This window comes from Phyllosticta capitalensis (assembly GCF_038381095.1).
Source record: "Phyllosticta capitalensis strain CBS 128856 chromosome Unknown BKA78scaffold_10, whole genome shotgun sequence".
NCBI classification, from domain to species: domain Eukaryota; kingdom Fungi; phylum Ascomycota; class Dothideomycetes; order Botryosphaeriales; family Phyllostictaceae; genus Phyllosticta; species Phyllosticta capitalensis.
The window spans coordinates 1,063,326-1,087,235 of NW_027117448.1; the positions used below are offsets into that span (position 1 = coordinate 1,063,326).

A 23,910-nucleotide genomic window follows, 5' to 3' on the forward strand; every position below is an offset into this window, starting at 1 on the left:
TCTGTCTCGATACCAGCCGAAGATTCGATACCGCATTGATTGCTGCGTTTTTAGCAACCGAATTGCACCATGACGCTTCGCCGCTCTTCGCGCGCTCCACCGCCAGTCCACAGCAATTCGTCCTCGTCCCTCTCCTCCCGCGATCGCACCACCCGCTCAAACAACAAGGCCTCTTCTCCTCACAAGTCAGCCTCTCCTGGCTCTCTCTCCTCGGAAGAGGGCGACGACGCAGCCCGTCATCGTCAGAGCGAAGAGCTTCACACTCGACGTCGCACACGCGCCCAAGACATTGAGGAAGACGAAGCTGCCAAAATGGACGAAGATATCGGAGACGACGAGGAAGAGACAACCCGCTGCATTTGTGGCTATCAGGAGTATCCAGGACCGCCGTCGGACGATGAGGATCTGGCGGTCGGCTCTGACCTCCAAGCCGAAGATGTCGGTGGTCTCTTCATCCAGTGCGATAAATGCAAAGTTTGGCAACACGGAGGCTGTGTCGGGATCATGGAGGAAAAGGCTGTCCCAGAGAACTACTTTTGCGAGGAGTGTCGTAAGGATCTCCACAAGCTCCTGTCGAGTCCGAAAGGGTACGTGATCATCTTCCACCTCTACAGCAACTCATCCCGACTCGTGTCCACCGTTGGAGAGCATCGCTGCTCTCTGCAACCCTTTGAGTGGGGCGGTATCGCAGACGCGGCTATGCAGGCGCCACCGGCGCCAATGGAAACGCTCTGTTCAGTCGGCTTCCCGGATTGTTGGATCACCTGTTGACAACGTGGACAAACAGACAAAAGTACTCGCACTACATTCCCGTCGTTGGTGACAAGTCGCCTCCCAAGACAAACATCCGAAAGGGTTCGATTTCCAAGGAACACGACACGAAAGCCGGCAGGGACAAGGACAAGTCGAGGGCAAGTGTTGAGGCCCATACCAAACGCCGTTCGACCATGAATAGTCGCGCGGCGTATGACGACGACGAAGTGTTGCGCAAGGTCATTGAAGAAAGCAAAGGCGACGGAGGTGCAGCAGAGCCCGAGACAAACAGTCGAAAGGGCAAAAGAAGCCGGGACGAAAGTGAAGAGTAAGCCGCCGTGTTAATCCCAGAGTAATTGTCCCGGCTAACCAAGGCGTTTTTCCGAGCAGTGCGAAGCAAGGCATCAAACGGCAACGGACCGGTTCTGGATCTTCCAGTTCCCCCGCACCTTCGGAACTCGTGGATTCGGATGAAGAAGGCCGCTCCAAGTCGAATTCGGCGAGCCAAAAGCAGAAGCCGCGTGGTGCTGCTGCCAGGAGTCAACAAGAACGTCTTCTGAGAGAGCAAAAGGAGAGGGAGAAGGAACGCTCCGAGGCCGTTGGAAAGCGAAAGGGTCGGGCTGAGCGTAGGAGAGCCGAGGGTGCGCAATCTGAAGCCTATTATGTTGAAGACGAGGCTAACATGTCGGCAGAATCAATTGAAGCTCCGCCTGCTGGAGAAGCTCGAGAGGAGACGGAGCAACACGGATCCGAGGCTCCAGCGAACCCAACCCGCGATACCACGTCATCGGCACCTCCGCCTCCGTCGAGAAAAGGGAACAAGGCAGGTGGTCAGAGGCGCGGGGGCAATCGCGTCGGACGCAACCAATACACTCGGGATCGAGACAACCCTTCAAACGACAAGGCAGCGTCTCCCCATCGCACAGGCTCTCGAGGTCTCAAGGACAAAGGAGATGATGAGCCTCATGGAAATGGCGCCGAAGCATCGGCAAACGGAAGCGGCAGCGATGCTCCAATTGCTGCGAGAGGACCCAAGAACAAGAAATCGGGAGTGTCCAAGATTGACAAGATTAGTTGGAAGGACATGAACGGTACGGCGGCGCATATGCTGGAGTACATTTCGCGCGTCCAGGTGGAAATGGCCTGCGAGAAGACCAACACGACCAGTTCAGCCGTGGCAGTGGTCAAGACTCTGCAAGTCGTGAACGGCGAGAGCGGAAGTGGCTCAGACGCGAGTTCGTCTGGAGACGCGAGCAAGGCTGCGGTGGTCCCCGCTGCTACCGGCAAAGAAGAAAACTACGATGGACTGAACAGCCTGGAGATGATGGACGTGCTCACAAGAAACCTCGTCTTGTGGCAGCAGAGCTTTGGCGAGCATCGAGACAAGTAGGGCGATGTTCTTTGACGAGTTGCGGTTTCATTGTCTTTGGCGTCGGATTGCAGGGTTGAAGGGTCTCATTGTTTCTGGCGTTGGGGCAGTATCAGGGCGATGGCTGGAATCTTGTCTTTGGCGTTGGCCACGGTCAGGTCGGCGGCACTGGAACAGGGGCACTCTGGGAGTTTAGTCGACATTGGCAGTGTACAGAATACGGTGGCACAGCGAGTAGGTAGCGGAAGCGAGAAGTTTAAACGGCAATGATGTCGATGAGACCCCTGGTGGCAGACCCTGGACTGATGTTTCCAGATTGTCGAAGGCGTCCAGCTCCAGCCAGCCTGACGGGACGCGCGAAGCTCGAGCGTCGTTCGGTTCTGCGAGTGATGGGATTGGCGTTGGGACTTGGGAGGCGGGAAGATTGATGCCGGACCAATTTCTAAGCCCCATGCCCAAAGCGGCCTAGCCACCTGCGACGGGGACCTTCGACTGACTTGGGACCTCTTCCCCATGCCCGCAACGTAGCCGAGTGACAAGCGCAGCCAGCAGCACACATCATCTCGACGTCGACCGTCCAGTAAGTCGTCCTCAGCATCCTCTGCTTCTTCTCAACACTCTTCCCTTTGCTCGCTCTCGCTACCGCTGGTTGGGGCCACGCCCGAGAGATTTCCACCTCGTCCTCCACTGCACACGACGCCGCAGCCATTGCAAGGTCCTCATCAGCGCCCACCGTCATTGTGCTCCTCTACATCTTTATTCCTCGATATCTCGGCAGCTCCAGCAGCTCCAGCCTGCATCGCCGAGTCTTTATCAGCGCCCGCCCAACTGCGACGGCTGCCAGCGAGAATCTTTCAGCTAACGTCGTCACTGTCGCAGCATATCTTTTGCATTGCAAAGCGCAACGAGTCACCAGCATCACCATCGTCAGCTTCTCCGCAAATCGCCCGGAAGCAATTCAGTGTCCACCATGGCAGCTGCTACTGATGGATATCGAGGCTCCGGTTCGTTTGCCCTGATATTCCCTTCCTGCTGCCTCCACCTGCCACAACCACCATCTCATTTTCCACTCAACCCTGCCCACCCGCCACCTCTCAACCATGGCCGCCTTGCTCCAGGACCTCATACGCCTTGCGACGTATTCGCTAATGTGTATACTTTCATGGGCAGGCTACGATTGGCGCTCCACTTCAATCCGGCACTCCTCCCCAGACACAGTCTCTCCGCTATACCCAGACCGTCCCATAAGGCGTATGGCGCTTCTCAAAAATCGCTCATCCCACAATCTGGACGCTAACTTGGAATCACAGCGCTCCCAAAGCGCCGCCTGCGCTCACGCCTTTCGCCCGAGCAAGCAGAGTCAATTACCTACCCCACGCCCCCGGTGAGCTCGCCGCCAGTGTTCGATTTTCCGTATACGCATCCCGACAAGGTCGCGAGCCTGTCGACGCGGCAACAGAGGGGCGAGAAGGACCACAAGTGCAGCTGTGGAGCAGATCATTCGGAGCAGGAGAGCGAGGAGGACGAGGACGAGCGGCTTGGTTGGTTCCAGCCTCGGCGCAAAATATCTGCCAAGGGTCTTCTGACAACTGACGCAGCCACGGGTGGTGCGGGGACCAAATCGATTCCGCCGGGCTCGACCTCGTCAGCAGACGGTTACGAATCTTTCGAGAATACAAACAACAAGAAGAAGCGAAAAATTCCGGTTTCAGGCAGCGCTGGTCATCACGGGAACTTGACGGCCGAGATGGCCAGTATGGGCATCTCCAACCACGGCGGCGGCGCTGCGCATGAAGAGTGCGAGAACTCTGTGGGCCAATACTACGGCAGCGGATCCTCTGCAGTGCCTGTGCCTGGCTCAGGCACCGGCATCTCTGGAGCCGGAAGAGGACGGTATGGCAGGTCAGCAGCGCGGTCCTCGAACGAGCGGCGGCCCCTTGGAGCTTCAACTTCCAGTCTAAACGCCTATGCTAACGGCAATGTTGGCAGGGCCCGACTCAATGGAGTAGGTGCTGGTGGCAAAGGCAAGTCCCTCATTGGACAACCCCAAGCGCGACTTGGATGCTAACCTTTGACAGCTTCCACTGTAGACCACGGCATCATCTCCACGGCCATTGCTAACGCTCAAGCTGCTGGTCAAACTGTCAAAGGCAAGGAAAATATTAGCTTATTGCAACGGGAAGCTACCAAAGCGGCTCCTCAGAAGACGCAGTTTACCTTTACTTGCGGTTCGCCGAATCAGCCGACTTGGCCCGGCCAGAACGGCTCTTACTCGAGCGGGACCGATCTCCGTGCTCCTCCCCCAGCCTCATCATCCGCGGGGCCGCCAGCTTCCCGCATTCCTCTTCCTGCACAGTCGACCCGCGGCGTGACCACACACGCCACCCAAACCAGTCCTCAGATGAATGGCACGACGCAAGCCGGTTCGACTGGCCAGCAGCCTCCTCTACCAGCCAATGCCCAACAGCCTGCCCCGCAGCAGCCGCCGAAGAAACCCCGCCGCAAACCAGAGAAAATCTACGCGGTAGCAGCGCGTCGTCGACGGCTGCAGCAAGAGTACACCAACTACCACCATCCGCCCTCACGCGACGACATTTGGATATGCGAGTTTTGCGAGTACGAGGACATTTTTGGCGAGCCACCGCGAGCTTTGATTCGCCAATATGAGATTAAAGATCGCAAGGAGCAAAAGCGAATGGCTGAAAAGAGGCGTCTGTTGGAGAAGGCAAAGATGAAGGGCAGAAAGGGCAAGAAAATGTGCAAAAACTCCCAGCCAAGAGCACCTGCCCCAAATAGCCAGCATGCCCAGCAGCACGGCCATTACGACGACCAGCAATTGCACCCCGACGATGGCATGGAAGGACAAGGGGACGAATATTTCGAAGACGACTTCGACGACGGCGCTCCTCCGCATGGCGGTTCCGATGTTGATGCCGGATACATACCCCCTCCCGCGCCCTCTGAGCCTCCAGATACCAGGATACAAACGCGAGATCAAGGCGTAGATACTGGAGATGCTCTGGGAAGCTGCGAATTCGGTCCTCCTCCTGGCAACCCAGATGAAGGGAATGCCGTCCATGGCATCTGACGGGCAAAGACCGGGCTTGTGCGGTGCATGCTGTCATTTGCTGGTCTTGCGCTCGTTGTACGATGGTATTGGTCGGCGTACTCGACCCTGTTTGTTTGGGGTGTGAGTGCAGTCTTTGATCGGTGAGGGTCAATCACTCTCTCACATTCTTGTTTTGTTGCGCGTTTTTTAGTTGTCTTGCATTCCCCTGGCGTTTACGACTTTTGGTTTTTGCAACGGCTGCTTGATGCTACTTTTGGATTACGTTTTCAATTCTCCTGCCAAGCAGGCCTCTGCTTTTGCTTGGTGCGGACATTTGGAAAGCTCACATGCTCAACTCGTCCACATGGTCTCTATTTGACCTGTGGTAAGGGCGTGTGTAGGCCGCACATTTTCTTCTCCTCTCCCCTCTTGGCATTGGCGATGGTCTCACTCGCATTTTGGATAGCCTGCGCGAAGCATACACCACACACACACACACGGCGATTGGACGGGGCTTACGAAGAGGGAATACGAAATCACTCATGATTGCATATATGATGGGTTGGTGGGGCTTGGAAGGGAAGGGATGGGATGGGCAACAGGCGGCAGGAGAAGGAGAGGGAGGATTGGCAGGTTGAGGCAGTGACATGGTGGCAGTTGGTCTGCTCGGTTGGATGGCGGTAGGGGGAGAGAGCATCTGGTGGAGTAGTGAGTCGAGTCGGATTGATGGGACACGGAGGAGCTGGTGGTGGTGGGAGTGGAAGTGCAGAGGTTGGTTGGGTCGACTGTAGTAGGAGTCAGAAAAGACGAGTCGAGTCGATACAGGACGGAATGAAAGACGCTTTTTTTTCTCGTCTGGGCTGGTGTAGGCAATCAGTCTGTTGCTCAACCTACCGTTGCATGTACTGTACACTCAATCAACAATACAACAATCGTACGTTCAACACGCACCTCTCTTCCTTTGTCCGTCCGTCGCTCTCGCTTGTCTTTCTCCCGCCGATCTAGTTAGTCACTAGATAAAGCATATCTAATTAGTTGGGTACTTTTAGTATGTCCATACCTGTTTTCATTACTTGAGAGTACATGTGTGTTGGGGGTATATACCTTATTTAACTTATTAACTGTGAACTATTATCCATCTCCCTGTTTTTATATATATTAGGTAGGTAAGGTGGTGTAAATGAATTATGGTATATATAGCACAGGTGTAGTTGTTACTAATACTCTTTTCTCTTTCTCTCTCTCTCTCTCTGGCTCTCTGTGACGTTTGCAGTTGGTTGCCACTTACCCCACCAACCTGTCTCGGCCTGAATTCTGAGAAGGGAAGGAGGAGAGAAAGAGGGAGGAAGGAGGGAAGGAAGGACAGAGAGAAGGACAGAGAGAGGAAGAATAACCATCACCTAATTCCCTAGGTACTAGCTGCGGTTTGGAGGCTTCTAAACGCCGCCGCCTAAATGATTTGATGTCGTCTTACCGGGTAACTGATTTAGATATGATTTGGTCTAGGTCGATTTGACTGCATGACCAAGGAAAGGGCAAGGAGAAGAGAAAATCGGTCAGGCGTTGGACTTGAGTGAGCACCACCAAGTCGGCGGTCAGTTGCCCGGCAGAGTGTAGATGATGGTGGCTGCATGGGCGAGATGCTAGTAGTTTGACTGATTGGTTGGTTGGTTGGTCAGGAAGATTGGGGGAGGAGAGCGTGCGAATAGGAGTGTCAGGGGGCAGGCAAGGAATTCGGGGAAGGTAGGTAGATTGGTGCCAGCATAGATAGAGAGAAGAGAAGAGAAGAGAGGGTCGAGGTTGGTGTGAGATGAGAACGAGGGTGGCCAAGTGGAGGAAGGTGGTAGGGAGGGGATAATTTGTTATGCGAACTTGAACTTTGAACAGGGGGCGCTTGAAAGTGACTGGAGTTGGTTTGACGTGAAGAATTCGCGTGACTTTACCTCTCCTTTTGCTTTTAATATCAACAGATGCCTTCTCACGCGTCGCATCAACTCTCCGCAAGGAGCCCAGGGGCAGACAAGCAAGCAAGCAAAATGTGGTATCTGTGGTATCTCTCGCGTGCATCCGTCTTTCTCGCATCCAATCCAACCCCGGCCCGTCTCATCCACTTGCTCTCCATCCATCCATCCAGTACACCAGCGAATGCTCCTCTATCCAACAAACCCCGCTCTCCTGGATGTCTTTGTACTTTTACATCGACGCACCTCACCTCCTCGACGGATCGACATAGTACTCGCGCTCGCGCTCCCTCTCCCAGTCCTCGCGCTCCCGCTCTCGCTGCGGCTCAATCATGCGCGGTTTCCTCTCCCTGTCCCTGTCTCGGTCTCTTTCTCTGTTGCGTGCTCTCTCCCTTTCCCTCTCCGACTCCTCCTCGTCGCTGTCGTAGTCCGAGTCGTCGTTATGCTGTGCCGAGGACGACTGGTGGCGCCGGCTCTTGCGGCGGCGGTGGCGTTCGTGGTCGCGCGAGGACGGCACTGCTGCTGCTGCTGCCGCCGCCGCTGTTGGTAGCTGCTGGGCGCTGGCTGCAGACGAAAAGTCGCTGCGGCTCTGATCGTCCTCTTTTGCATGGGCAGATTGCGTTAGCGCGTCTAAGACTGTGGTGAGGACGGGGGTGATGAAGGTGCTGAGTGAAGCTTTCTTGTGCTTGTTGCTGGGGTCGTTGTCCTTCTCTTTTGCAGCTAATACTGCCGCCACGTCTGGCGCCACAGTCTTGTCGCTGTCACCGCTGCTCGACGCAGGCTCGCTGCTGTGCTTGCGGCGGTGATGGCGTTTGCCGTGGCGCTTACTGTGCTTGCTGTGCTCGAGGTCGCCGCTGGCCTCTGTCGCGACCGTCTCTTCTGATAAAGAGCGGGCAGACGATGCGATTCGATACGCCAATTTGTCTGCCTTTGCCGCAGCGACCTCATGGGGTGAGGGGGCTCTAGGTGCTGAATGCTCTGTAGCATCGGATGGGTGTTTACCTCTGCCTTCCCGAATTTCCCGCGTGCGATCGGCCAGGACTTGAATCTCATCTTTGGTGAGAACCCTGAGCACAATCACGCAATCCATTCTTTCCTCGAATCGCTCCTTGGCCTCCTCGAGGGCTTCGGGGTTTACGAGTCGACGGTCAATCTTGGTCCAGCGGGCGTCCGGGGGAATATCCTTTCCCTTTTTCGCGTCCTTCATTGGTGCAACGCCTTCGCGGATGGGGTTGGGGTCTTCGGGAAACTTCTCGGTTGGCTTTCGAAGGATTCCCTTGGGCTTCTCAACATCCTTGTCCAGCTTTGGTGGGGACACAATGCGGACGCGAGATGTGCCGTCTTCATTGGCAGACATGTGGCCAGGCTCGTCAGTCATGCCTTGACCAAAGACGCTGCTGCTTCGTTCCGCAGGCACCTTTGGCTCCGTCCTGGGCTCAGCGTCACGCTCGCGACGCCGGCGGCGTTCTCTGTCACTGCCCGAATTGCTTCCCTCCCTTTCCATTTTGGCGCCACTGGCACGTTCCAATTCTTGCTGCACACGACGCCGGTATTCCTCGTCGGGGTCCAGAGCAGGTGGCGCTTCTTCCCGTGGCTCGCGACGGCGTTCCTCCCGGTCTCGGGTTCCTTCTTTGTCGACGTAGTGTCTCTCCCGAGGGACGTCACTGTCATCGGAAGATTGGTGACGACGATAGTTCTTTTCCTCGTCAGAACCCGTCCGGTTGTCTCGGTCTCGGTGTCGGCGCTCTTCGCGGCGGTCCTCGCGTCGTTCTTCTCGGCGTTCGGATTGACGTCCCTGATGCTCTGCCAGCTGGTGGGCACCGTAGACTGCACCCATTGCCGCAGCAGCAGTTGGCAAAACGCTCGAGTGGTGGTCCCGGTCACGTTCGCGGTCATACCGGTCCGCATCACGATCTCGCTCGCGGTCACGATCACGGTCGCGGTCGCGGTCACGGTCTCGCTCCCGTTCCCTCTCCCGGTCGTAGTCCTTTGGTCGCTCCCGCTCCCTCTCCCGGTCGTAGTCCTTTCGTCGCTCCCTGTCCAAGTCTCTGTCCCGCAGACGATCTTGGTCATAGTCTCGCTCGCGATCGTGCCTGGCTGGTTCCCGGTACTCGTCGCGTTTGGATTGGGGTACGTAGTCGCTCACATTGGGAATGGGGATGGTTGGTTCGACCTGGTACGCGGCGACTGGAGGAACCGCTCGGCGTTCTAAAATGCTGTCATGGGATGTGCGGTAGGGGTCAGCGCCTGGTCCAACGCTGCTGGGTCTTATGCCAAATCCTCTCGACTCAACGTCGGGGTCGTCAAGTCGGGGGGGATATCCACTGCGCTCTTCATAGTCACGGTGGCTGTAGCGGTCGTCTCGTACATCGCTCTCAGGCCGAGTAGAAGCTCGATGCACATAGTCCGAATCGCGATAGTGGGAATCGGCCGTCATGGACCTGTCGTGAGCCCTTTCGCGAGAAGAGTCCCGACCTCGCTCGCGAAGGCTGCTTGTCCTACCCATGGCCCCAACAGTTGCAGCCGCAGCCAGGCCGTTGATCTTGTCGAAGCCTCGAGTGGTGACTGGTGGACCGCCAAGGTCCCGGGCCGACGTCCGAGGGCCGTAGCTATCCATCATGCTGGTCGGTCGGCGGTTCCTCGAATCGATGCTGTTGGACCGACCCCGCCAGGTTGGCTCGGTATCCTTGTACATGCTGGCGGGGTCGGTGTACGAGTATTCGCTATCATTGACCTCTCTGACTGGATAGCGCTGGGTGGTCGTGTGATAGGCCTTGGTTTGTGTGACATAGTTGTCCTCTCGGCCGCTATCCCGGCCGCTATCTCGTCGCCGCGAGTCCACCTCTCTGGGATCGACTCGTACAGCTTCGCCATGATCGATACTGTACACCTTTCGATGGCTATGGCTGTGGCCGTGGTGGCCCTGTCGGGACGAGGGTCTTGCACTGGGAACGGATGTAGTGACGTAGGTGCTCTTGGTGGTATCGCCAAAGGTGTGGACCGAAGATGATGGACTGCTTGAGCGATCATAGTGGGAAGTTCGCAATGGGACGTTCAAGGTGCTCGCGGGTCGTTCTCTGGCGTCGACTGTCGAGCGACGTGGTCTCCCGGAATAGACATCGTAGCTGCTCCGCGTTGCGTCCCGGGTCGCGGCGCTCGGAGCCGTGGAATAGTTGACTCTGTCCCCGCTGGACCTGGGCGAACGGTAGGCCGAGTTGTAGTAAGAGTCGTAGGCGCCAAAGGTACCAGTCGAGGCCCGGGCTGGGTCAACTATGCGCCTCCCGCCAGGAGAAGACGGGCGGTGGTAGTGCCTCGAGTCCATGGGTCGCGGCTGAGGGGCGGAGTAGGCCAAGGTGGGGACGTGGGGAAGCGAGTTGCTCTGGGCGCGCGGACGAGAGTACGGATAGTGTTGAGGAGTGGGATGAGTATAAGGCGAGGTGGACAGACGCCTGTTCAGATGGTTCGAAGGCTGGGTTTGGTGAGAAACGGGCGTAGGCCCGCGTGCAAGGACTCCTGTCATGGTGAGCAGAAGGGTCAGCGTCAGAGCCTCAGGCTGGGGAATGGCGGCGGGCGACGGAGCTCACAGGTTTTATTCAGAACGCTAGTCGGTGGAAAACGCTGAGCTGGCCGAAGCTTTGGAGGGCTAGTGCTGAGGAGACGTGGATGGTTTCAAGGACACCCTGGGAGGCCACGGTGGGCAAAGGGTCGCGGGCGTGTTTGGAGTGCAAGTGGGCTGAAGCTACTCCGTAGAGGGCGTGGGTCGAGGGTAACAGTGCGGCAGATGCAGGACAGGCAGGTGGACAGGGTTGTGCAGTTGCAGCAGAGTCAAAAAAGCGGACGGTCGGGAGGAAGAAGAGAAGCGATGCGAGGCGACGGGCTGCAGGCGATGTTGGGATGGGATTGGGGGCGGTCAAAGTCGGAGGAGGGTGTTTAATCCTGCCTGACAGCCAGAGTCGATGACGCGCCACCCACATCACTTTTTTTTTCTTGCTAGTACTACTGCACTCTTCTCGCACTTGACCTGTTCTCTCCACGAACTCCTCTGTTCATCAGAGAGATAGCAGTCGATGTTACTCTAAAGTGCGCCCTGAGACGGGAGGCAGCCATGCGCCAAGTTGATCCTGGTTTGGGACTTGTAAGGGTCTGTCCTCCTGTCCCGATCGCAGCACAAGGCCCTCGGCCGTGGATCTTGTTGTCTTTCTCAACTTCTTTTTTTCGTGATTGACGAATCCCCCGCACCGCCCTCTTGATCTCCACGTGCTTGGACTGACGATCATGACGCGCTGCAAGTCGGATCGCCCTGCGCCCTCTCTATACACATTCAATGTAGTCTTGGTTGTCTAGTCATCCGCAAGGTTTCCCTCGCCCATCAGCCCTAGCCGCCCGCCGTCATCGATGCCCCACCTAACCTAGGAGTTGGGCCATCCCTTGGTCAACCACAGCAAAACTCGTCGGCCTTGAAGCCCAAGTATTTGTGGATCACTGGTTTCATTGCACCACTGACTTTTCTTCCACGTGTGAATACCATCCAGTAGCACTGCACCAATTGTTCAGCATCTGGTACCACCTGTAAGCAAATGCCACAGCAGCAGCACCAGCATCACAGCATGTTCGTATGCCGCCAGCCGCTTCTGCACAGCTATGAGGCTGCCTCTGTCCGACCACAGCGGCCCGTCTTGCATTTTGCTGTCAAAGCACCATAATGGAGCCAGTCTCCTGTCGATGCTTGAGACGTCCGGTCTGCGTGCCTGTTGGACCACGTCCTGGCGAATCGATAGAGGCCGGCTCCACGGCAGCAAACCCCACTGCTCGTCGCCTCGACCATTTGCACCTCTGCCCGACACTGACTGTCGGATGTGTTGTTCGGTCCAGTCCGTCCGGTGTTTGGACGGGAGCGGGCCTCTTTTCCGCAGCCCAGCCCAGCCCGGCGAGACGAAACAACAAGACGACTCCATTTGCTTCGACGCTCTCTGCCTTGGTCATTTCCCACGGAGCTTGACGGAACACGTCCAATCCACCCACTCACCCAGCCGCCCATTCCATTCGACGTCAAGCTTCGGCCGGTCAAACATGTGCGAGTGGTTGTTGACGTTTGGCGCAAAAAAGCAACAACATGCCGCTGCCTCATTTCGCGTGCTATTGCAGCGGATCCCTGCCGCATTCTGCAATGGTTGTCGACACACCAAAATAGCTACCACCATGCAAGCCCCCAGGGTTGGCCGAATCCCTCGGCATTTGACCAGAAGAAGAGCACGACTTGAGTATTTTCGGCATCCGCTTCTCTCCTGCTCAAACCTCGAGAAATTCTTAGACACGGATCCCTACCGCGCAAAGCAAAGCTCGCAAACACGAAGCGAAGCAACGGCGCGCCCAAAGAGGCAAGGGGCCGCACATGTCCCTTTTCCTCGTTCGTCTCCTCTCCCCCTCACTCTTCCATTCCATCATCGTCATCATGGCCCTCCGCCAAACACGCCATCCGTCATCGCTCGTCATAGCATGTCTGCAACGCCGTCCGTGCACCGTCCCTGGCCCGAGCCGGCACCGCAAAATATGTGAATGAGGCACGAGACTGCAACGGCGACAGACAACATCCGTTGCCGCCGTCAGCGCCGACGACCTCTCTTGCTTGTCGTCAGGCGCGCCGCTGCCTGCTTCTCTTTGCGTTCCGTTGCCTGTTCTCTCGACGCACCGGCGAATGACTGAGCGAGCCAAGCCTTTTCAACATCATCGTCATCATCATCATCATCATCGCTGCCGAGACGAGCAACGTGAGGGGAGAGGGGAAGAGAGAAAAAAAAATTCTTCCCGCTTTGCCACTGGCGCCACCGTTGCTGCGAACGCACTCAGCTGGCAGATGAGTGGACGAACGATGCGTATCGCTGCCGCTGCCACTGCCTTTGCTGCCTTCCCGCTGCTGACTTGCTTCTCGCATCGTACCAACAGACGGACAGGCCGTGTCGCCTACCTATCCCATGACAGTCTCTTGGGGATATCCGTCTGATGGATGAGCGTTGTGAGTGCAGTGGCGGCGGCGCGAGGTCGGCCGAAGCGCGGAGAAAGACTGATGACGACCTTGGCTCACAGTACTCATGTCTATACCTACTGGTGGTACTGTTGAGCAGAGCTGTTTGACAACCGGCAAAGCGCCAAGGCCTTTGCGCAGAGGACGATGTTGCCCTGATCTGAGTCATTGTACTAACGACCTTCCTGAACTAGAAGGACAACAGACATTGTGCCTCCGTCTACTTCAACATGTACAGGCACATGTCTCGAGGCCTTGGAGCAAAAGCCGTGGCATTCACAATTGCGACTATTGCTCGTCGAATCTTCTGCGCGTCATCGTCGATATTTGAATTACCCCTGACTACACACACAGATTCAAAGAAGAATCGCCATCTCCTGGCTAGAGTTGCTCTCGTGCATACTAGGACTTTCCAATTATTCGGAGCATGTATCTAGTACCTGCCTACTCACACACCTACCCATGCATGCCCCATCCCCAGCCCCATCCACCTTACAAATCCAATCCTCAGCACCCACTCGCCAATCAAATCCCCTCCCCATCACTCATCTTCCAATGCCACCACACCACACCACAACCACAAACACGCCCGGCCGCCCGCCCGCTCGCCTCTCCCGCCCGCCTGCCCCTCCCAGGTTCCCATGTTCCCATCCCACCCCGCATGCAACCACCGTCGGCAGGCATGCGGATGCGGATGCGCTGCGGCATGACGACATGGGGGCGCTGGCGTCTGCCCATCTACCGGTGCAGCATTCAGCCAGCCAGCCAGCCCAGCGTTCATTGTTCAGCCTACCTACCGGCCAACCGGCCTACCGGACGGACGGTGCTCCTCTGGCTTGCTTCTACATGGTTGCTTGACTGGTTGGTTGGTGATGGTCGCTCGATTTCCGCAAGTGGAGAATGCTGTGGGGAGGAGCGGTTTGGAGGCCATGTATCGGGGTGCGAGTACCGCGATGATGGCTGGGAGGTGCGCGGTGAGGGAGGCGAGGCTGGATGATGTTGGTGATGGTGAAGGTGAGGTAGATGACTGCGAAAGACGGGGTAGGGGAGGGGGGGAGGGGGTAGGGGTGGAGTATGATGGAGAAGGACAAGAAGAGCAGAAGCCGAAGCCCATGTGATGCGACGGCCATGTAAAAGGAGAGCTGTGGCTGTGCACCCAGATAGATGGCCATTGTGCGCACAATTGATCGTCGTGGGGAACTCAAGGTATGTAGTAGTAGGCAAGAATTCGCCCTCTCACTTCCTCTTCCCCGTCCTCTCTCGATTGAGGTCGGATCGGCTCCACCCAAAAGATACACATGGGTGTAGGTAGGTACCAAGGTGGCTGATCAAAAGACCACCACCTCAGTCCCATCTCCACCACCATCTCCACCACCACCATCCAGTCTCAGGCCCAGGCCTAGAACCAATTTTGCAAATGCCCTCCTCGCAATCTCCCCAACTCCTTTTCTCGCTCGACTCTACATTTTTGCTGTATATCCTTCCTCCCCCTATCCTCACCCCCCACCTCCCCACGTCTTCTCCCATTTTTTTTTTTTTTTTTCCTTTTCCTTTTTACCCCCAGCACGGCCCGCCCGTCCACCATCCACACTGCATGCATGCACCGGCCGGCGGGAAGGGTTCGAGTCAGTCTTCTGCATATGCGTGCGTGCATGCATGCGCGCCTTGAGATGCGCAGAAACGAGCGTCTGTTTGTGGATCTGCGCCAATCACGACGACGCGGAGTGTCGGTGTTGGGCTGTTGGGCTGTCGAGTGGATGAAGTGGAGTGCGTGAGGTGGCGCAATGTTGTTGTTGTTGTTGTTGTTGGTTTTGTTGGTGCTGTTGATGGCAGGTAGGTAGGTATGTATGTGGGTGGGATGGAGGGCATCTCAACGGGGGCCGGTTAGTTGTCTCGATGCACATGTACAGATGTAGACGTTGGTGTTGATGGTGCGTGTATACTCAATCGCGCGCTCGTCTGTTGGTTGAGCAGGTAGGTAGGTGTCTAGATAACTTGGCCGTTGAGTCGAGCAAGAGGTGAGATCGAGGTCGAGAGGACGACTGAATATACCTGCCATTGTGATTGGGATGTGAGGTCGTTTGCAAATGCCTGCTAGAATGACCACTATCTCTTCAACTTCTCCCCTTCGGCCAGTCTGCTTGAGGTTCCGTCTTGCTTGGTTGGATTTTGGCCGTCCGCGACTGCGGGGCTTTCTCTTGATGGCACGTTAATGGCTTGCCGCTTGATCGCTCGCTTGCAGCTTGTCTCTGTGGGGATATTTGTGGTAGTTTGTGTGGGTGGATGCGCCCTACCCACACGTCACTTTGCGCGCAAGGGGGGGGCTTCCAGGCAGATAGAGAAGAACCCATCAACTCTCCCTTTCTCATCTCCTCACGATCATCTGTGTTGTGTGTAGCAAAAGACTACGACGCATCAAAACTTGGCTGACCATGGGCAGCGCCACAAGTCTAGTATCATGTCGCATTTCTTTGATGATGTGAAAAAGGAGGCGGCACAACGCAGGGGGTTGACGAGAGCTAGAGTCGCATGGCTGGCATGCAGCGAGTTTAGGAGAACCATCTAGTCGAGAAAAAATGCATGTAGACCATTCTGACTCAAGGATTTTCTTGCTGCCAAAAGACTTTGGACGATTAAGAATGAGTAGAAGGATACAAGAAGCAGCTACGGATACAGGGAGGGAGCGTCCGAGCTCCCCTCCCGTCCCGCCAAAAAGTTGACTGTTGACATGGCTTTTGCGGTCCAACCACTCCGGTGGCCGTTGTGTCAGCTACAGCGAAAGAGTGCGACTGTCTACCGGTCACACAAAGGAGAAAGAGGCACACCCAAAAGGCACATACAAACTCTCCTTCTCAAGTAAATCTTGTTTGATTCGTGTGATGCACACCACCAGTCTATCAGAGGGTCACTCTCTCATCTACCTTTCTCACTCCACCCATGCATCCATCCCTGCACCACCGCGTACGATGCCACTTCATCAATGCGGGCTGTTTTGCGCGCGCTGACGCTCTAACGCTCACATGCTCGCTCGCCATGTAAAAATTGGACGGATGGATGGACGAATAGTTTGGTAGGTCGAGTTCGTCCGTCCATCCGTCCTGAAGAGGAGAAGAGAAGAGAAGAAAAAGAAAGGGGGAATCATTAAGTCCAAGGCTACGTCCAACGCGAGATGCAATGGGCGAGGCGAGAAGAAGTCAAGAAGAGAAGGGGAGGAGCGGGTAGGGGGTAAGGGGGAGGGAGGAGCACGAGGGGTGGGGAAAGGTGGGCGGCTTGTCAAAAGCCATCAAAACCACACCTGGCCACAGCTCCCTCCTTCTCTGTTTGCTCTCCCGCCAGGCTGTGCATGCACAACGCGCAAGGCGGACAGACGGGGCGTGCCATCAACACACACAACCGCCCATCTACACCACCAACGCCGCAGCAGCCACCGCCACAACCGCACCCCCTAGGCTACCCGCACGCGCAAACCGCGGCACCGCCGCGCCCGTGTAGTGGCTCGTCTGGGGCGTGGGGGTCGCCAGCGGGGGCGGATTAGAGCCAGGAGTCATGGTCGAGCCGTCCACCATGGCGCTGCTGCTGCCACCATCGGCAAGAGGCGTGGGCGCCAGCGCCGGGTTGCCCGTCGACGGCATGGGGAGCGTGAGGATGCCCGTGCCGACGCTGATGGCCGAGGAGCCCGTGTTCTGGTTCGAGTCGGCCGACGCGAGGAGCGTGTGAGAGGGCGTCGGCGTTCCAGCAAGTGTCAGCGTCGTCGTCGGGGCTGTCTCGCCCGGCGCGAGCGTGACGGTGCGCGTCTTGACGATGGGCGGGCAGGAAGACGAGGGCAGAGAGCCCGTGAGCGCGAGAGAGCTGCCGCTTTCACCCTGGCGATTGGATCCAATGCCCGCGCCGCCGCTGGGGGTTGGCTTCAAGCCAGAACCGGAAGAGGAGTTTGTAGCCGGCGATGCGGCAGCGCCCGCCGCGTCTGCTGCGGCGCTCGACACAATCTTGATCGAATCCGGACTGCCCGTCGTGTCCGAGTAGTTGTATGCGGCGCCCGGGTTGTAGTTGGTGATTTTGACCTTTTCAACGTACATGGACCACGGCATGCCGGCAGCAGAATCATACGTCGTTTGGCCACCGGCCCACGAAATGGTACCGGCACCGTTGGCCTTGTCGCCGCCGGCCCAGATACCCAGACGCACGTTTGACGGAGTTTGAGGAAAGTTGATGCCGTTGTTGGCATCGGCGTAGTTGAGGGTGCGCACGACGGTGCCGTCAATGATCCACTGGACGCGCTCCTTGGTCCAGTCTACGGCGTACGTGTGTGCCGTTGTTTGCGGCGTAGCCACGTCGAACTGCTGCATGCGGTCGTAGCTGGTCGTGTTGCCTTTGCCAAAGTAGTTGGTCTGGACCGCGCTGTTGACGCCGCCGAGGAACTCCTGCGCAGTGTTAGACTTGGTCATGGCAAGCGTGAAAGACATCAAACTTACCCAGTCAATCTCGTCCAGGTCGTCCGACTCAATGACGATGCTGCTAATGATGCCCGTGCCAGGCGCCGCCTTCATGGTGACCTCGACCCTTCCATACCAGATGTAAAAGTCGGTCTTGATGGTGGGCGCCTCGCCGCGCTTGGTAATGGTAAACTCGGCTCCATTGGCGCCATACTTGACGGCGGGCGAAATGTAGCTCCAGCTCTGGTTGGAGCCCTTGGTAAAGTCGATTTCGTACGTGGCAGTGTTGAGACCGGTGTTGGCTTTGCAGGGGAACTGGGAACTGTTCATGGGATTGCAGTCCGAGTATGTCTGGGCGCTGGCGAATGGGAGAAGCGCAGCTGCTATGCTAGCAGCGGCGGCGAAAGCGGAGCGCATGGTGATGGAGCAGTGTGGAATTCAAGGTTGGTGGAGTGATACAAGGAGTGATGAGAGAAAATATGACAGCTGCCAGGAGCGTCGAGGGAGAGACAAGCCCAGGGAGAGTGAGAAGAGAAGCGAGATATGTAAAAGAGAAAAGGTTGGTCAAAAAGAGAGGTGGCCAGCCTCGGAGCTCGTATCGAGAAGGGAATAGAGCGAACGAAGGAAGTGTGGTGGTGGTGATGGTGAGGAAAGACACCGGGGCAACCAGCAACCAAGGTGGAGCTACAAGAAATCACGAGGAGGGCTGGAGTAGCGAGTAGATGTACGGTAGCATTTTGGCCGTCAGTGCAGAGGGTGCATGAGCGTTTCAAACATGGTGTTTGGGAAAACTGGAGACTGTGCGCATCTGGGCCAATGGGTCCTGGAGGCCTGTCGCCTGTCGTTTGCATCCTGCTGCGAGGTCCGTCGGCGTCACCATAGCCAAGTCGTGGCGCCGGTGCCTATCCATTGGGGCGAAGGAGCAGGGCGCCCGGATGTGTCCTCCCGGCGGCTACGGATACTTGTGCGGATACGCAGCTGTTGTGGTTGGCGGTGCAGCTGCAAGGTCCCGTTTGCTGTTCTTTGGTCTGCCTGGGTGGCAACTGGAACGAGCTGACCTTTGATGGAGCGCTCGCTTGAGCCCCTGGCCAGGGCTGCCTTTGCTCGGGCTCTCCGCATGATCCCCAGATGCGCATGAAAATCAGCCGCGGCGGTGCTCTCAGCGGCTCTTGGTTCTGGTCAACAACTCCATCAGCGACGTCTATACCAAAAAATTGACCGATCGGGCACGCAGCAATAATCCATGTAGTATCTGTACGTTACGGGCCGTCAACCGAAAAGGCCCTACCCGCTCCGTGTGGCTTGGGTTGCCCTGCCACCGCGTTTGCGTTAGCGACCTTCTGCAAGGCCTGCCTAGCCCGGCGTGGGCTGACGTGCCTGTCATTTCTCACCTCCAACCTCTTTGCTGCTGTGCAACACCAACCTTTGTATCTGCAGATCTCAAAACTACAAATAAAAGACTTGAGCGCACACCTTGACTAGGCACTCTGGCACTTGAATTTCTCAAGAAACTTGGATGGCGCATGCCACATGTTGACCCAGCTTTGCCATCCTCGTAGGAGCAAAAATCTGGGGTTGCATAAGAAAAGAAAGACAATAGGGGCTTGTCCATCGACTGGCCCATTGTAGAAGGGGAGTAGCACTGCAAACCGTTGCCCAGACCGATGCGCAGCAAGCCGAAAGATGTCAACTCAGGCAGGGTAGATGTGCTCGAAAGCCCCCTGTGGCTGTCCTTCTGAGATCAAATATCCAAGTCTTTAAGCAAACAGGCACCTGAGCTCTCTTGATGATACGCACCTCCATCTGGTGATTTGTCTTTTTTTGGCGGCCTACTGTAGGCAATGCGATTGCCAACGGGGCAAATGGCGACACTGTAAATTCTCCTTGCTTCGCAACCCCCACGAGCAGCTGACAGCATGGTGACGAAGCTGCAAGACGTGAGAATTTGCACTAGAAATCCAGGGAAGGCGCAACGAGGAGTTACCGGGCTGCCAATGCAGTGAAGATCGACGCGAAGATGGTATTGCTTGCTAGCCATGCGAGTTGATCATGTTAGAATACCAACAGACGAGTCCTCTCACCTTATCGCAACATGTCTTAATTCGCCTTGAGCGTAACCATTTTGCGCCTTGGATCAGCCTCATGACGGCGACCTTTTGCGCGCATCGTCTCTCTCCCTTCGCCTCTCCCTGTCCCGGTCCCTCCGATCGTCTTTCTTGTCCTCGTCGTCATATCTTCTCCGCTCACGTTGCCTCCTATCCTCCCTCTGTCTGTCTCGCTCGTCATCGTGATCCCTTCGCTCTGTGTCACGCCGTCGGTGCCGCCTGTCCCTATCCTCTTCGTCGTCATAGTCGCGAGCGCGCCGCCGCTCTCGTGGTGGCTCCTCGTCATCTCGTCTTGACGTCTTACGTTCAACATCTTTGTCGTCCTCATCACGGCGGCGGTGGCGTCTATGCCGTCTATCCGCATCCGAGGCAGCGTCTTCCGGCGAGCGAGTGCGACTTCTATGCCTTCTGCGCCTGCGCCTGCGGTCCTCGTCCGACTCGCTCTCAGCGTCTTGTTCGCGCCGTGACCGGTGGTGGTGTCTGTGTCTTCGCTCGCGATCGTGGTCGCGCGACTTTTTCTTCGATGCGCCAGCACCGTTTTTCCTCTTCCACCGCGCGACCGCCTCTTCAACCTCCTTTCGCTTCTCCTCCACCAAATAGCCCTTCATCGGATCATCGTCCTCCATGTCGTGCATGAGCTTGGCCAGCTCCCTCTCCTCGGGCAAGACGGGCCTCTCATCCTCGCTGCTCTCGTCCTCGTCTTGTGGAGCCTCGACGCTGACGTCCATGCCCCCAGCCGGCTCCTCGCCCTCCTTGCCTTCCTTTTTCTTGTAGCGCGTGTGGTCGACGCGGAGGATGCGGCCCATGACCTCAGCGCCGCTCAGGTTGTCCACGGCCAGGTCGCACGACCGCTGGTCCTCGTACTTGAGGAAGCAGAACCCTTTGCTCTTGCCCGTCTCCTTGTCGCGGATCAAGTGGATGTGCACCGGTTCGCCGTATTGCGAGAAGATGGTTATGATGTCGCCTTCCGAAACGTTGAAGGGGAGGCCGCCAATGTAGATGTATGCCTGATGGATTGGTTAGCGACGCTGGTTAAACCGGGCTGAAGACGCAGAGTCACGTACCGTGTCCCGATAATCAGCATGCCACGAAGCCTCAGGTGGAATGCCGGCTTCGAGCTCGCGCTTGTTGAGCTCCTTGATGGAGCGAATCGTGTTCATGATTGCTGCGGTTTCTCGAAACTTTACGCGGGCCTTTTTTCGTGTTCAATGTATTGTTCAAGACCGTCTCATGCTGCTGCAGCTTGAGGGAGCAAAAATTCGAATGAAAGGTGCGGGTGGCGTGAAGAGAACGAATTGCAGAAAGTTGTGAGAAAGATGCGGTTCCCGCTGCGCGACGCGGTAGCCACTGACGGTAGGGCTGAGGCTTATGTAATCACGTGTGGACGACCACTCTTGATATCCATGGCGAACTTCTTCGTCTTGTGAAACAAGAATACATTAATGGCATGCTAACGTCGCTATCTAAACAATGACTGACCACCTCATACTCACCGTCCCCAGTCCCTATCAAAATCGACTCAATGACTGACCACCCAATCCTCACCAGCACCAATTCCCATTACAATCGACCCAATGACTGACCACGCGATGCTCAAGACCACTCATCGCCCCAGTCTCTGTTGACATCAACATCAGCACAAAAGTCTCCCCAAATCTGCTCATCTCCAATGCTAGCCAAGCGCCTTTCCTCGGGATCCGAAAACACGTTGTTCGGATTGTTGGAGTTCGGATCGTTAGAGTCCGGCTCCCCCGAGTTCATCAGCGAGTGGTAGGTGCTGCGGTGCTCTTCCAAGGCCGACTCGTAGGACGAAGTGTCATTGTAATCGAGTGGCACGAGGTCGCCGTGCTCGTCTGCTTGAATCGGGGAAATGCGCTGTCCGTCTTCCGTCATGGGGATGTTGTCGTTGTCGTCGAGTGGCAGCTCTTCATACCCTCCCGGATGCAGCTGCTCCAGCGTGATGAAATCGTCGTCGTGCTCACCCAAACCTAACATTACGAATACCTGCTGCGGCATGTTGGTGTCTTGATCGAGTGGCAGCTCGTCGTCCTCGCCCGACTGCATTGGGGATTCCGGCTGCGACTCCTGCGGCATGTTGATGTCTTGATCGAGTGACAGCTCGTCGTACTCGCCCCACTGCAACGGAGATCCCGACGGCGTCTCCTGCGGCATGTTGATGTCGTGATCGTCTGACAGCTCGACGTACTCGTCCGACTGCGGCTCCTGCGACATGTCGATGTCAGAATCGACTGACAGCTCGACGTACTCGTCCGACTGCATCGGGGATTCTGATTGCGTCTCCTGCGGCATGTTGACGTTGCTTCCCTGCTGTTCTGGCGGAATCGCTGGCTGGGTCTGCGGGAATTGCATCTGCTGCTGGGTGGAGAAATCATCGTTGCGATGCTGGGGCACTGAATTCAATTGCTGGGCCGCGAGCAGGTCCGCCTCGAACTGAAAGTTCGTCTCTATGTTCTGTGTCGTGTTTGCCAGCTGCTCATCATCGAAATCCAACTGCTGTTGTTGGATCGTGGCTGGCTGAGCCTGCATGGCTTCCATCTCGTTCAGATGAATCTCGTTCTGAAAAAATTCTATCCATTGCACTGCTACTTGGCTCTCCGACGGCGTCTCCATGCTTTGCGTCTCGGGCTGTTGCGAGACATGATTGTCGTGCTGGGCCAACTGCTGTCCTGGGTAGTCCGTTGGCTGAGTTGGCAAGCTTTGCGTCTGATGCTGTGTTAAGTTCGCCGACTGGTGTGCTGTCCTGTTCGCTGGCTGAGCCTGCACGATTTGCGTCTGCTCCGGTGTAGGGTCATGATTGAGGAGCTGGGCCACTGATGTCACTCGGGGGTTCGCCCTCTCCGGTGGGTTCGTCTGTTGGACCACCACTGGAGCTACCTGCATGGGCTGCGCCTGCTCCTGCGTATAGTCTTGAACAGGGAGCTGGACGGGGAGCTGGGCCATCTCCACCGCGTAAAGGTCAGCGAGGTCCGCGTTGGTGCCAAAACGTCTGGCTCGTTCTGCACGCTCCTGCGGCGTACGTTGTGCCTCGATCTGGATCATCCTTCGGTAGTCGTCGAGATTCCGGACGTACCATCTGGAGGTGCCCAGCGGCACAAATCCCAAGGCACGATAGAAGCCCTTAGCCGTCATTTGTGCAATGCGTCCCAGCTGGTCAGGGCCCATGTTTGCAGCCTTCATGGCCGGTGTCAGTTCGTGGTCGCCAGGCGAGCCGAGGGGCCAGACTACAGAGAACTTGAGTGTAGGATAACGGTATACCGCGAGTCGGTTCATGACATTGCAGATTCTCGTTGCGATTGCTTTACGGCGCCAGTTGATGTCGACGGTAAGATGCAATATCATGAGGAAGCTGTACTCGCCGATGCAGCGTAGGTTTGTTGCCTGACTGCTGCGGTGGAGACTATTGGTCGAGGTAGTGCTCATTTGAGGCGTGTTGTTGGCGGCATCTCCCAAATGGCGTTCGCCAGCTCCTGTTCCAGGCATGACTCGGACATTACCCTCAGAGCCGTCAGAGTCGCTATCTTCCACTTCGACAATGGCATCTTTCAGTTTGCCCGAGCCGTCGAAAGCACACCTGAGAAAGGTTCGAACATGTTGTGGAATAGGTTGTCTGTTGGGACCGAAAAAGTTCCAGTCTCTGAAGAGACCAGCGTCGCGATTGAAGAAGAAGCCTCTGCTCCAGGCGATATCAACCCAGTCGGTCAAATTGGGCGTTCTGTACACGGGTCAGAAAGTCTTCTTCCTAATTGAATGTCTTGGTCCTTACTGGTACTGAACCGTAACGTCGACCTCTCCCCAGCGTTTTCCCTTGATGAACGTAGTCTTGAACCGTAATAGTTCACCGGAAGGGAGCCGACAAGGAGCCTCGTTGTAAGCGGATACATCCAGGTCCCCGTTTTCAGACATCCTGATGAATGCGAGCTGTAGAATGACGAGGAAACCAATATGCGATCAAGACCGGACGGAAAAAAGGTGATGAAGTTGAGTTGACAGAGGGATGAAAAATTCGCAAGGTGCTCCCGCGCGGACTGCGCGGACTGCGCAGTTGCTAAATGGGGCGGCTCGGCGATAGTTGGGGCAGGAATGAGGTTGAACGACACGCCAGACTGAACCTGCTCCAACTGCGAGGATCTATGCGTCGATGTACTGGAAAGTTCGTGGTGGGTTTGTCTCTCCAGCTATTAGGAGCATCACTTGCAC

The 23,910-nt window shown here is 56.5% G+C and overlaps 7 protein-coding genes across 7 annotated transcripts; 3 read left to right on the forward strand and 4 right to left on the reverse strand.

Annotated features, from left to right (window-relative positions):
* Window positions 1-69: 69 nt before the first annotated feature.
* BKA78DRAFT_256675 (uncharacterized protein) lies at window positions 70-2,143 on the forward strand (the record flags this gene model as incomplete). Its single annotated transcript, XM_066885111.1, has 5 exons — window positions 70-587; window positions 788-1,081; window positions 1,144-1,417; window positions 1,577-1,954; window positions 2,012-2,143. 5 exons carry the CDS (start codon window positions 70-72, stop codon window positions 2,141-2,143), a joined length of 1,596 nt encoding a protein of 531 aa, XP_066740556.1.
* A 1,079-nt stretch (window positions 2,144-3,222) lies between these two features.
* Window positions 3,223-5,210, forward strand: BKA78DRAFT_298931 (uncharacterized protein; the record flags this gene model as incomplete). Its single annotated transcript, XM_066886988.1, has 3 exons — window positions 3,223-3,373; window positions 3,433-4,131; window positions 4,201-5,210. The coding sequence occupies 3 exons, from the start codon at window positions 3,223-3,225 to the stop codon at window positions 5,208-5,210; spliced, it is 1,860 nt and encodes a 619-aa protein (XP_066740557.1).
* A 1,754-nt stretch (window positions 5,211-6,964) lies between these two features.
* BKA78DRAFT_323674 (uncharacterized protein) lies at window positions 6,965-11,118 on the reverse strand. Its single transcript, XM_066889222.1, has 2 exons — window positions 8,135-11,118; window positions 6,965-7,732 (listed from the first exon to the last, which is right to left on the reverse strand). The coding sequence occupies exons 1-2, from the start codon at window positions 10,650-10,652 to the stop codon at window positions 7,380-7,382; spliced, it is 2,871 nt and encodes a 956-aa protein (XP_066740558.1). The 5' UTR covers window positions 10,653-11,118; the 3' UTR covers window positions 6,965-7,379.
* A 2,334-nt stretch (window positions 11,119-13,452) lies between these two features.
* Window positions 13,453-14,218, forward strand: BKA78DRAFT_31978 (uncharacterized protein). Its single transcript, XM_066888889.1, has one exon. It carries the CDS (start codon window positions 13,582-13,584, stop codon window positions 14,149-14,151), a length of 570 nt encoding a protein of 189 aa, XP_066740559.1. The 5' UTR covers window positions 13,453-13,581; the 3' UTR covers window positions 14,152-14,218.
* Window positions 14,219-16,555: 2,337 nt separating this feature from the next.
* On the reverse strand, window positions 16,556-18,004 carry BKA78DRAFT_356082 (concanavalin A-like lectin/glucanase domain-containing protein; the record flags this gene model as incomplete). The annotated part of the gene is made up of 2 exons (XM_066892013.1): window positions 16,556-17,575; window positions 17,627-18,004. The coding sequence occupies 2 exons, from the start codon at window positions 18,002-18,004 to the stop codon at window positions 16,556-16,558; spliced, it is 1,398 nt and encodes a 465-aa protein (XP_066740560.1).
* A 1,723-nt stretch (window positions 18,005-19,727) lies between these two features.
* BKA78DRAFT_298934 (uncharacterized protein) lies at window positions 19,728-20,852 on the reverse strand (the record flags this gene model as incomplete). Its single annotated transcript, XM_066886989.1, has 2 exons — window positions 19,728-20,699; window positions 20,757-20,852. The coding sequence occupies 2 exons, from the start codon at window positions 20,850-20,852 to the stop codon at window positions 19,728-19,730; spliced, it is 1,068 nt and encodes a 355-aa protein (XP_066740561.1).
* Window positions 20,853-21,285: 433 nt separating this feature from the next.
* Window positions 21,286-23,616, reverse strand: BKA78DRAFT_356084 (uncharacterized protein; the record flags this gene model as incomplete). The annotated part of the gene is made up of 2 exons (XM_066892014.1): window positions 21,286-23,425; window positions 23,477-23,616. The coding sequence occupies 2 exons, from the start codon at window positions 23,614-23,616 to the stop codon at window positions 21,286-21,288; spliced, it is 2,280 nt and encodes a 759-aa protein (XP_066740562.1).
* Window positions 23,617-23,910: the final 294 nt, after the last annotated feature.

Excerpts from the sequence above, each read along its gene's own strand:
- BKA78DRAFT_31978 (XM_066888889.1), top strand. The coding sequence starts at position 13,582 with ATGTATCTAGTACCTGCCTACTCACACACCTACCCATGCATGCCCCAT.
- BKA78DRAFT_323674 (XM_066889222.1), bottom strand. The coding sequence starts at position 10,652 with ATGACAGGAGTCCTTGCACGCGGGCCTACGCCCGTTTCTCACCAAACC. Across the intron at positions 7,733-8,134 it reads GGAAATTCGGGAAGGCAGAG|AGGACGATCAGAGCCGCAGC; the intron begins GTAAACACCCAT and ends CCCATGCAAAAG.